The sequence below is a fragment of the Mesoplodon densirostris genome, chromosome X, assembly GCF_025265405.1.
Source record: "Mesoplodon densirostris isolate mMesDen1 chromosome X, mMesDen1 primary haplotype, whole genome shotgun sequence".
NCBI classification, from domain to species: domain Eukaryota; kingdom Metazoa; phylum Chordata; class Mammalia; order Artiodactyla; family Ziphiidae; genus Mesoplodon; species Mesoplodon densirostris.
Window position 1 is genome coordinate 85727759 of NC_082681.1, and position 12636 is coordinate 85740394.

The following is a 12636-nucleotide window of genomic DNA, read 5'->3' on the forward strand; positions in this document are numbered from 1 at the left end:
CCACTTAAAAACTTGTTCCATGAAATACTTGCTGACTGAAGAGCTCCATTCCCATAATAGGAAAATGGATAGTCTTGGTATAGGGGGTGACAGTTACAACCAGGGCAGAAACTTCTTTTTGTAGAACTGGGCCAATTTTAATAAAGTGGATAATTACTACTTTAATTATTCTTCCTCCCAAGCTGATCACCTCTTGGGTGGGGTGGGGAGTCGAGGGGTCCCTTTAAAACATGAGTGATTTCTTGGATAAGGGAGATTTGGAAAATCGTGGCCAATAAAGCAAGCCAGTGCTGTTTAGATCTTGAAACCCAAACTATAATTATTTATTTTTTTTCATTTTATATTGACTATAGTTGATTTATAATTTGTATTAGTTTCAGGTGTATAGCAAAGTGATTCAATTATACATATACACATCTCTTCTTTTTTCAAATTATCTTCCCATTTAGGTTATTACAGAATATTGAGCAGAGTTCCCTATGCTATACAGTAGGTCCTTGTTGGTTATCTATTTTAAATATAGTAGTGTATATATGTCAATCCAAAACTCCCAATCTATCACTGCCCCCGACCCTTCATTCCTGGTAACCAAAAGTTTGTTCTCTATGTCTGTAAGTCTGTTTCTGTTTTGTAAATAAGTTCATTTGGTTTTTGGTTTTTGTTTTAGATTCCACATATAAGTAATATCATATGATATTTGTCTTTCTCTGTCTGACTTCACTTAGTATGATAATTTCCAGGCCCATCCATGCTGCTGCAAGTGGCATTATTTCATGCTTTTTAATGGCTGAGTAATATTCCATTGTCTACCTGTACCACATCTTCTTTATTTGTAGATGGACATTTAGGTTGCTTCCATGTTTTGGCTATTGTAAACAGGGCTGCCGTGAACATTGGGATGCATGTATCTTTTCGAACTGCGGTTTTCTCCAGATATATGCTGAGGAGTGGGATTGCTGGATCATATGGTAGCTCTATGTTTAGTTTTTTAAGGAATCTCCATACTGTTCTCCATACTGGCTGTACTAATTTACATTCCCACCAACAGTACAGGAGGGTTCCCTTTTCTCCACACCCTCTCCAGCTTTATTGCTTGTAGACTTTTTGATGATGGCCGTTCTGACTGGTGTGAGGTGATACCTCATTGTAGTTTACATTTGCATTTCTCTAATACTTAGTGGTGTTGCGCATCTTTTCATGTACCTCTTGGCCATCTGTATGTCTTCTTTGGAGAAATGTCTATTTAGGTCTTCTGCCCCTTTTTTGATTGGGTTGTTTGGTTTTTTCAAACTCATTCTATGAGGCTACCATCACCCTGATACCAAAACTAGATAAGGATACCAAGAAAAGAAAATTACAGGCCAATATCACTGATGAACATGGGTGCAAAAATCCTCAACAAAATACTAGCAAACCAAATCCAACAATACATTAAAAGAATCATACACCATGATCAAGTGGAATTTATCCCAGGGATGCAAGGATTTTTCAGTATGCACAAATTAATCAGTGTGATACACCACATTAACAAATTGAAAAGTAAAAACCATATGATCCTCTCAATAAATGCAGAAAAAGCTTTTGACAAAATACAACACCAATTTATGATGAACACTCTCTGAAAAGTGGGCATGGAGGGAACCTACTTCAACATAATAAAAGCCATATAGGACAAATCCACAGCTAACATCATACTCAATGGTGAAAACTTGAAAGCATTTCCTCTAAGATCAGGAACAAGACGAGGATGTCCACCCTCCCCACTTTTACTCAACATTGTTTTGGTAGTCCTAGCCACAGCAATCAGAGAAGAAAAAGAAATAAAAGGAATCCAAATTAGAAATGGAGAAGTAAAACTGTCACTGTTTGCAGGTGACGTGATACTATACATAGACAATCCTAAAGATGCTACCAGAAAACTACTAGAGCTCATCAGTGAATTCAGTAAAGTTGTAGGTTACAAAATTAATACACAGAATTCTGTTGCATTTGTATACACTAACAACCAAAGATCAGAAAGAGAAATTAAGGAAACAATCCCATTAACCATTGCATCAAAAAGAATAAAATACCTGGGATAAACCTACCTAAGGAGGCAAAAGACCTGTACTCTGAAAACTATAAGATGCTGATGAAAGAAATCAAAGATGGCACAAACAGATGGAAAGATATACCATGTTCTTGGATTCAAAGAATCAATATTGTCAAAATAACTATACTACTCAAGGCAATCTACTGATTCACTGCAATCCCTATCAAATTACCAATGGCATTTCTCACAGAACTAGAATAAAAAACTTTAAAATTTGTATGGAGACACAAAAGACCCTGAATAACCAAAGCAATCTTGAGAAAGAAAAACGGAGCTGGAGGAATCAGGCTCCCTGACTTCAGACTAAACCAAAAATCTACAGTAATCAAGACTGTATGGTACTGGCACAAAAACAGAAATATAGATTAATGGAACAGGATAGACAGTCCAGAGATAAACGCATGCACCTTTGGTCAATTAATCTTCGATAAAAAGAGGCAAGATTATACAGTGGTGAAGACAGTCTCTTCAATAACTGGTGCTGGGAAAACTGGACAGCTACATGTAAAAGAATGAAATTAGAACATTCTCTAACACCATAAACAAAAATAAACTCAAAATGGATTAAAGACCTAAATGTAAGGCCAGACACAATAAAACTCTTAGAAGAAAACTTACGCAGAACACTCTCTGACATAAATCGCAGCAATATCTTTTTTGATCAGTCTTCTAGAGTAATGAAAATTAAAACAAAAATAAACAAATTGGACCTAATTAAACTCAAAAGCTTTTGCACAGCATAGGAAACCATAAACAAAACAAAAAGACAACCCACAGAATGGGCGAAAATATTTGCAAACGATGCAACCTACAAGGGATTAATCTCCAAAGTTTACAAACAACTCATGCAGCTCAATATCAAAAAAATAAAAACTATATTTAATATGTTGAAAGTGTGATTGTCTACTAGAAGAGGCCAGGTTCTACAACCACCCCTTCTGTTACTGCCAGATCCCTATATGGGGGATGGTGCCTGCCACAGGAGGAGATCAGTAGTAGTCTTTGCAATGGTAGCTGTCTTTGAAGGTGATGCATTTTGAGGATTGTAATCTAACCCTAGTAAATATTGTAATTACTCCACCAGTTTACCAGAGATCATCCAATATGTATTCCCTTTGTTTATTTGGATCCAGTATAACCTCTCTTGTTCATCTCATAGTTCACACTTAAGCACGGGCCTGGTTTTAATTGGTTTGTTTAGCCTAGAGGAAAGAGGCATCACTGTTGATAGCAATTTCAATTTAGGCCAAATAGGGTATTGTTTGTAGAATTAACAAGCGACACAACTCTGAGTTTGTCTTTCATGAGTTTCTTTTAAATGTAGGGCAGCTGTGACCTCTTCAATTGTTTTAGCGTTAGCTGTCATGGCTCATAAAAAGAACTTATACTTAACAGGAGCCCTCCTGTCAAACAACTGGGTAGACTCAGGAGCTAATTAAGTCACCTCTGGACTTGCAGAGTCATCATACTTCATGCCATACTGCATCCTCTATTACCTAGCAAGTCCACTCCAACATCCCAGCTGATGGAGGAGACAGTTGGCTTCAGTTAACTTTTTCCATTGCCAGTCTTCCTAGACCTTTATGAGGCCTAACATAGGATGGTTAGCCCTCCAAGGCATAAAAATCTATATCAAAAGGTATATATAGACTGAGGTCCAAAGCCTCCTCTGTTGGTCATTCCCACCTTTCACACTAATTAGTAGGGACGCTATTTTTTTCCATTTTGAGCCACCAATTCTGGCAACCAATTGCTTAACTTCAGCCCTCATAAGGTGAAGCTTGTTCCTCACCAGATCTATTCTATATAGCCAGGCAGCCCCTTTTTTACTTGATTCCAGGGTTAGGTCTTTAAGGAGAGACTGGGCCTCAGGAAAAAAGACAGGATATATCTCTTTATTCAAGTGAGAACCAGCCCCTCCTTTTTGGCCCTCCCCTTGTACCATTTCTATATCTAACTTCTGCAACTAGTTACCAGGAAAGCAGAGGGTAATATATCCTCATCACTATCATGATGGTATTGTGCTGCCTTGCCCTCTAGTGGGCACTAGTCCTCTTTCATAGTCTCCTGCCTTCCATTTCATCTCCCCCAGAAGTTTAAGTTTCTACCTCATCTTTAGGCAGTGCCCTGGTGAGAAGCACCCTCTGGCAGAACTCAACACATGTCTAGTGGTTCAGAGCACCTGTTCAGTTATTGCACTGAAATTCATCTTATCTATGGCTTGCGGATACTGAGTGCAGTTTCTCAGGGTATGCAAAGCAAGTAGGCTTTAAATGGCTAAAAACTGCTTATTTGGGCTATGTTTAAAACAATTGGATGGGTAAAATTTTGAGTTTGGCACTGATGGGATTTTCAGCTAACAGGTCCCAGCCTTCTATGAAGAAGTAAACAATATAGAGCCAATATTCAGAGGCCATCTTTAGCTCATTTATATAACAGTAATGTATAATAGTATAATCACTATGGAAAACAGTTTTTCACTTTCCTAAAAAACTAAACATGCAACTACCATATGATCTAACAATTGCACTAATTGCAATCCAGGACATGTATCCCAGAAAAATGAAAACTTGGTTCACACAAAAACCTGTACACTAATGTTCATAGCAATTTTATTCATAATAGCCAAAAACTGAAAACAACCCAAATTTCCTTCAACAAGTAAATTGTTCATAGGTAAAAAAAAAAAAAAAAAAAAAAAACTCTGGTACATCAATGCCAGAGATTGTTACTCAGCAATAAAGAGGAATGAACTATTGATACATGCAACACCTTGCAGAGAATTGTGATGAATTTTAAAAGCTAATCTCAAAATGTTACATACTTTATGCTTCCATTTATATAAATTTCTTAAAAAGACAAAATTAATTGTTAAGATTAATGGTTACCAGGGGTTAAGGACAGGGTGGAGGATAGAGGATACGGACGTGTGTGTGGCTATAAAAGTACAATAGAAGTACTCCTTATGGTGAGGGAATTGTTATCTTGACTATATCAGTATCATCCTAGTTGTGATATTATACTAGTTATCCTTTGAAGAACCTGGGTAAAGCATTTTGGGGATCACTCTTTATTATTTCTTTTTTTAATTGTGGTAAAATACACATAGCACAAAATTTACCATCTTAACCATTTTTAAGTGTACAGTTCAGTAATATTAAGTATATCTGCATTGTTCAATCTCCAGAAATTTTCCATTTACAAAACTGAAATCTCTGTATCCATTAAACAGTTTTCTATTTCTGCCTCACCCTATGCCCTGCCAACTATCATTCTACTTTCTGTCTCTATGTATTTAAATACTCTAGATACCTCATATGAGTGGAACCATATATTATCTGTCCTTTCATCTCTGGCTTATTTCACTTAGTATGATGTCCTCAAGGTTCATCCATATGAACCTTCTGTCAGAATTTTCATTCTCTTTTAAAGCTGAGTAATATTTCATTGACTGCATATCACATTTTGTTTATCCATTCATCTATCTATAGACACTTGGATAACTTCCACCTTTTGGTTCTTGTAAATAATGCTGCTATGAACGTTGGTGTAAAAGTATTTTTGAGGCCCTATTTTCAAATTCTTTTGGATATATACTGAGAAGTGCAATTAATGGATCATATGGTTAATCTATTTTTAATTTTTTTGAGGAATGACCATAGCGTTTTCCATAGAAGCTGTACCACTTTACAGTCCCACAGTGGTGCACAAGAGTTCCAATTTCTCCACATTCTTGCCAACACTTGTTTTTGTTTTGTTTTTTTTTTTTTGTTTTTTTCAAATAGTAGCCATTCTATTGGGTATGAGATGCTATGTTATGGTTTTAGTTTGCATTTCCCTGAGGAGTAGTGATGATAGTTTCATGTGCTTATTGTCCATTTGTATCTCTTATTTGAAAAAATGATTCAGGTCCTTTGTTTTTATTTTTGTTTTATTGGAGTATAGGTGATTTACAATGTTGTATTAGTTTCAGGTGTACAGCATAGTGATTCAGTTATACATATATATATATATATTCATTCTTTTGCAGATTCATTTCCCATATAGGTTATTATAGAATATTAAGTAGAGTTCCCTGTGCTGTACAGTAGGTCATTGTTGGTTATCTATTTTATATATAGCTGTATGTGTATGATAATCCTAGGATCCTAATTTATCCCTCCCCATCCCCATGTATTCCCTTTGGTAACCATCGGTTTGTTTTTGAAATCTGTGAAACTGTTTTGTAAATAAGTTCATTTGTATCATTTTTTAAATTAGATTCCACATATGAGTGATATCATATGATATTTGTCCTTCTCTCCGTGACTTACTTCACTTAATATGATAATCTCTAGGTCCATCCATGTTGTTGCAAATGGCATTATTTTGTTCTTTTTTAAGGTTGAGTAATATTCCATTGTATATATGCACCACATCTTCTTTATCCATTCCTCTATCAATGGACATTTAGGTTGCTTCCATGACTTGGCTATTGTAAATAGCACTGCAAATACAATTAGGGTGCATGTATCTTTCTGAATTATGGTTTTCTCTGGATATATGCCCAGGAGTGGGATTGCTGGATCATATGGTACTTCTATATTTAGTTTTTTAAGGAACCTCCATACTGTTCTCCATAATGGTTGTACTAATTTACATTCCACCAACAGTGTAAGAGCGTTCCCTTTTCTCCTCACCCTCTCCAGCATTTGTTTGTAGATTTTTTGATGATGGCCATTCTGACCAGTGTGAGGTGATACCTCACTGTAGTTTTGATTTGCATTTCTCTCATAATTAGTGATGTTGAGCATCTTTTCATGTGCTTTTGCGCCATCTGTATGACTTCTTTGGAGCAATGTCTATTTTGATATTCTGCCCATTTTTTTATTGTGTTGTTTGTTTTTGTGACATAGAGCTGCATGAGCTGTTTGTATATTTTGGAGATTAACTCCTTGTCAGTCACTTTGTTCACAAATAATTTCTCCCAACCTGTGCATTGTCTTTTTGTTTTGTTTATGGTTTCCTTTGCTTTGCAAAAGCTTTTAAGTTTAATTAGGTCCCATTTGTTATTTTTGTTTCTTTTTCATTACTCTAGGAGGTGGGTCAAAAAAGATATTGCTGTGATTTCCTAATAGGAGGGACTGGTTCCTGCCCAGTGGTGGGTGGAGCTGGGTCTTGTTCCTCTGCTGGGCAGGACCGTGCTCAGGAAAACTTTAAGATGCTTGTCTGCTGATGGGTGGGGTTGTGTTCCCGTCCTGTTGGTTGTTTGGCCTGAGGTGTCCCAGGACTGGAGCCTACAGGCTGTTGGGTAGGACTAATGTCAGCCTTTGGGAGGGCTCATGCCAGTGAGTACTCCCCAGAACTGCTGCTGCCAGTGTCTTTGTCTCCACAGTGAGCCACAGCTGCCCCCTGCCTCTGCAGGAGATGCTCCAATACTAGCAGGTAGGCCTGGCCCAGTCTTTTATGGGGTCATTGCTTTTTTCCTCTCTGTCCTGGTGCACAGGAGACCTTGTGTGCACCCTCCAAGAGTGGAGTTTATGTTTCCCCCAGTCCTGTGGAATTCCCAAGACCAAACCCCGCTGGCCTTCAAAGCCAGATCATCTGGGGGCTCCTCCTCCCAGTGCTGAACTACCAGGCTGGGAAGCCTGATGTGGGGCTCAGAAATTTCACTCCTGTGGGAGAACTTCTGTGGTTTCATTGTTTCCCAGTTTGTGGGTCACCCACCTGGTGGGAATGGGATTTTATTTTATCACAATTGTGCCCCTCATACCATCTCATTGTGGCTTCTTCTTTGTCTTTGGATATAGTGTATCTTTTTTGGTCAGTTCTAGCATTTTTTTGTCAATGTTTGTTTAGCAGTTAGTTGTGATTTTGGTGTTCTCATAAAAAGGTGTGAGCTCACATCCTTATACTCCACCAACTTGAGCTAATCTCACGTCAGAGCGTGTTCTGCCTTTTTTGTTCTAAGACTTTTATAGTGTCTGGCCTTACATTTAGGTCTTTGATCCATTTTGAGTTTATTTTTGTTTATGGTGTTAGAGAATGTTCTAATTTCATTTTTTTACATGTAGCTGTCCAGTTTTCCCAGCACCACTTATTGAAGAGACTGTGTTTTCTCCATTGTATATCCTTGCCTCATTTGTCATAAATTAATTGACCATAGGAGCATGAGTTTATTTCTGGGCTTTCTATCTGTTCCATTGATCTATATTTCTGTTTTTGTGCCAGTACCATACTGTTTTGATGACTGTAGCTTTTTAGTATAGTCTGAAGTCAGGGAGCCTGATTCCTCCAGCTCCCTTTTTCTTTCTCAAGATTCATTTGGTTACTTGGGGTCTTTTGTGTTTCCATACAAATTTAAAATGTTTTATTCTAGTTCTGTGAAAAATGCCATTGGTAATTTGGTAGGGATTGCATTGAATCAATAGATTGCCTTGGGTAGTATAGTCATTTTCAAAAGTTTGATTCTTCCAGTCCAGGAACATGGTATATCTGTTCATCTGTCTGCATCATCTTTAATTTCTTTCATCAGTGTCTTATAGTTTTCAGAGTATAGGTCTTTTCCCTCCTTAGGAAGCTTTATTCTAGGTATTTTATTATTTTTGTTGTGATGGTAAATGGGATTGTTTCCTTAATTTCTCTTTCTGATCTTTCATTGTTAGTGTATAGGAATGCAAGAGATTTCTGTGTATTAATTTTGTATCCTGCAGCTTTACCAAATTCGTGTTTGCCTTTACTGGTGAGCCTTCCCTTTCGTAATTTTGTTTCTAGTTGTGGCCTTTTCATTTCCTCCTACAGAAGTTCCTTTAGCATTTGTTGTAAAGCTTTTTTGGTGGTGCTGAATTCTCTTAACTTTTGTTTGTCTGTAAAGTTTTTGATTTCTCTGTCAAGTCTGAATAAGAGCATTGCTGGCTAGAGTATTCTTGGTTGTAGGTTCTTCCCTTTTATCACTTTAAATATATCATGCCACTGGATTCTGGCCTGCAGAGTTTCTGCTGAAAAAATCAGCTGATAAACTTATTTTGATTCCCTTGTATGTTATTTGTTGCTTTTCCCTTGTTACTTTTAATGTTTTCTCTTTGTCTTTAGTTTTTGTCAGTTTGATTAATATGTGTCTTGGTGTTTTCCTCCTTGGGTTTATCTTGTATGGGACTCTGCACTTCCTGGACTTGAGTGAGCATTTCCTTTCTCATGTTAGGGAAGTTTTCAGCTATTATCTCTTCAAATATTTTCTCAGACCCTTTCTCTCTCTCCTCTCCTTCTGGGAAACCTATAATGCAGATATTGGCGCATTTAATGTTTTCCCAAAGGTCTCTGAGACTGTCCTCATTTCTCTTCATTCTTTGTTCTGTGGTAGTGATTTCCACCGCTCTGTCTTCCAGCTCACTTATTCGTTCTTCTGCCTCATTTATTCTGCTATTGATTTCCTTCTGGTGTATTTTTTATTTCAGTTATTGTATTGTTCATCTGTTTGTTGTTCTTTGAATCTTCTCGCTCTTTGTTAAACACTTCTTATATCTTCTCTGTCTGTACCTCCATTCTTTTTCTGAGATCTTTACTATCATTACTCTGAATTATTTTTTTAAGGATATTGCCTATCTCCATTTCACTTAGTTGTTCTGGGTTTTTATCTTGTGCCTTCTTCTTGATCACATTTCTCTGCCATCTCATTTTGTCTAATTTTCTGTGTTTGTGGTCTCCTTTCTGCAGCCTGCAGGATCGTAGCTCCTTTTGCTTCTGGTGTCTGTCCCCTGGTGGTTAAGGTTGGTCCTGGGGCTTGTGCCTGCCCACTGGTGGGTGAAGTTGGATCTTGTCCCTATGGGGGCAGGGCCGTGTCAAGGGGTGTGTTTAGAGGTGGCTGTGAGCTCAGTACGACTTTAGGAAGCCTGTCTTCAGCAGAGATCTTTCCGCTAGGAACTTTACTCTTAAATTATGAGCATGTCCAGTCTTTTTAATGTCATCAAAGTTACCTTACTTTTGAGATATGCCTACCTACCAGGCTAATATTTCCTTGACATGAGGAAAACATAAATAATCTATTTCTCCAGCTAAGCTAACCCACTTTTTTTTCTTTTTGTTTATTCAAGGTTCTGGTGTGGGATGTATAACCGCTTTGACAAAGGGCTGCAGCCCAAGCAGAGTATGATAGAGAGCCTCTTGGAAATTAAGAAGCAGAAATCAGTGCTGGAGGCAGATGTGCACAAACTAGAAAAGGTGAAGAGTTAAATCTCAAAATGAGAACCTCTTGCCCCTTCTGAATAGGCCCAATCCACTGAGAGTTGAATTGGTACTTGTGAGAAGCTGCCTGGCTGGCTTGTTATACTCTCTGCTTTCCAAGCATCCTGTGTCTATAAAGCTCTAAGGCACAACTCTTGTTTTACATCCCATATTAAGTGGTAAATATAACACTCAGCTAAACAAGTGGATTGGTTCCCTTTTTGGATCTGGATGGAATTATTAGGAGGAACAAGAGGGAATGACAGGGAAGTAATACAAATATTTGTTATCCATCAATAAGTATAACTTCTTGGGTGTACTAATGAGAACAATGAAATTGTTATATTTCCAACTAGGAAAACCTTATGAAAAATCTGATTTCCTTCCCATGTAGATTATAAACTCTGCTCATTGTACCAGCAAAACCAAAGTCACACACTTGTTTTTAATTAGAGGTTAAACAAGTCAACGGGGATTTCCTTTCAAAAAATGGAAAATGCTGAGCTGCTTCTGGAATCCAGAGGTCCCTAAGGGTGTGTTTGAAGTAGAGGGGAGGCATATTTTTTAGAAAAGAATTCTTGGAAAGGGTGTGCTGTTTAGGTACTGGGTGTGAACCTCCTTTCGACCAGATAAGGCATAGCTTTTCTGCTCACTGTAAGTAAACAAATATCCTTTTATTGTGAAAATAAATGTATTGTGATTACATCAGATCCTAAACTTTTGAATGTCCTCTTGGCAGGTAACAGTCAGTTAGTTACTTGGTTCCATTAAAAAAAAAATGAAGACGGGGAAGGGGAAGGAAAAAAACTGAAGCATAACTCAAAATCATAGGAAACAAAGGAAACAAGCAGCCCCAGGAAGGTCAAGCCCTAGGCAGAACTGAGAAGTAGGAAACATTTTCCTAATGTCTCCTGCCTCTTTTTTTACCTATTAGCAGCCTTCTCCACAAGGCCTCCAGAGCAGGTCTCCTAGTCTAAACACAGCCCTTTCACTTATTCCTGCCTAATTCCCGAGAGAATCACATTCATTCTAGATAGAATCAGATCACTTTCTGATTCTAAAGTTTAAAAGTAAGTAAGGCTTCCTTTTAAAATAATAACTTTTGGGCTTCCCTGGTGGTGCAGTAGTTGAGAGTCTGCCTGCCAATGCAGGGGACATGGGTTCGTGCCCCGGTCTGGGAAGATCCCACATGCTGTGGAGCGGCTGGGCCCGTGAGCCATGGCCACTGAGCCTGTGCATCCGGAGCCTGTGCTCTGCAACGGGAGAGGCCACAACAGTGAGAGGCTTACATACCGCAAAAAAATAAAATAAAATAATAACTATTATTAACATTCCTTTTTTAATACAGAGAAGAGAAACAAAAGCAGCCCAACAGATAACCCTGTTGACGTTTAAAAGAAAAAAAAGGCAGTACAAGTATAAAGTTAGAATATGCAGGGCTTCCCTGGTGGTGCAGTGGTTGAGAATCCGCCTGCCGATGCAGGGGATACGGGTTCGTGCCCTGGTCCAGGAAGATCCCACATGCCGTGGAGCGGCTGGGCCCGTGAGCCACGGCCGCTGAGCCTGCGCGTCCGGAGCCTGTGCTCCACAACGGGAGAGGCCACAGCAGTGAGAGGCCCGCGTACTGCAAAAAAAAAAAAAAAAAAAAAAAAAAAAAATTAAGACTATGCAGAATACAAAAATGTACAAAATGGAACGTTGAAAAAACTCTCCCAGCCACCTACCCATTCAGTTTCTCTCTCCAAGGGTTATCACTGTGTGTGTGTGTGTGTGTGTGATTTTGTGATTTCCAGGAAAATAAGAGTGGTATGCTTATACCCTAAGGCAGGAGCTCTTAACTGGAGTCCATGAACCCATAGATGTCCACAGATTCCCTTCAGGAGATCTGTGAAACCCCTGAAATTATACCTAAAAATTGTTTGTGTGCCATCTCATGAACTCATATGTGAATGCATGCAGTTTTCTGAGAAGAAGGTCCATCGTTTTCTTCAGATTTTCAAAGGGGTCTATGACCCACAAAAAGTTAAGAATCACTGTTGTAAAGTATCAGTGAATCATTGTGTTATCCCTGAAGGTGAAAATATCCATTGGAGATAGCATGAAGTAGTAGACAGATCATAGACTTTGGCATTAAGAAGAGGCAGGGTCAGATCCCAGCTCTGCCACTTCCTAAATGTGTGAATTTGGGGTGACTTAAATTCTCTGAGCCTCAGTTTCCTCATCTGTAAAATACAGCTAATTCCTAACTAAGAAGACTCTTAAATATAAAAGGAAATACTATATTTAAATTGCCTGGCACATGGAGGTATTCAATAAATGTTAGTGATCCTTTCCCTTGCCCTCCA

The 12636-nt window shown here is 38.3% G+C and overlaps 1 protein-coding gene across 1 annotated transcript in view; it reads left to right on the forward strand.

Moving 5' to 3' along the window:
- MTMR8 (myotubularin related protein 8) overlaps positions 1-12636 on the forward strand; it is a 197698-nt gene that overhangs the window by 183287 nt on the left and 1775 nt on the right. The window contains exon 13 of the mRNA XM_060086730.1: positions 10162-10288. Within this exon, the coding sequence (XP_059942713.1) occupies positions 10162-10288 (127 nt within the window). The remainder of the gene's footprint in view (positions 1-10161; positions 10289-12636) is intronic.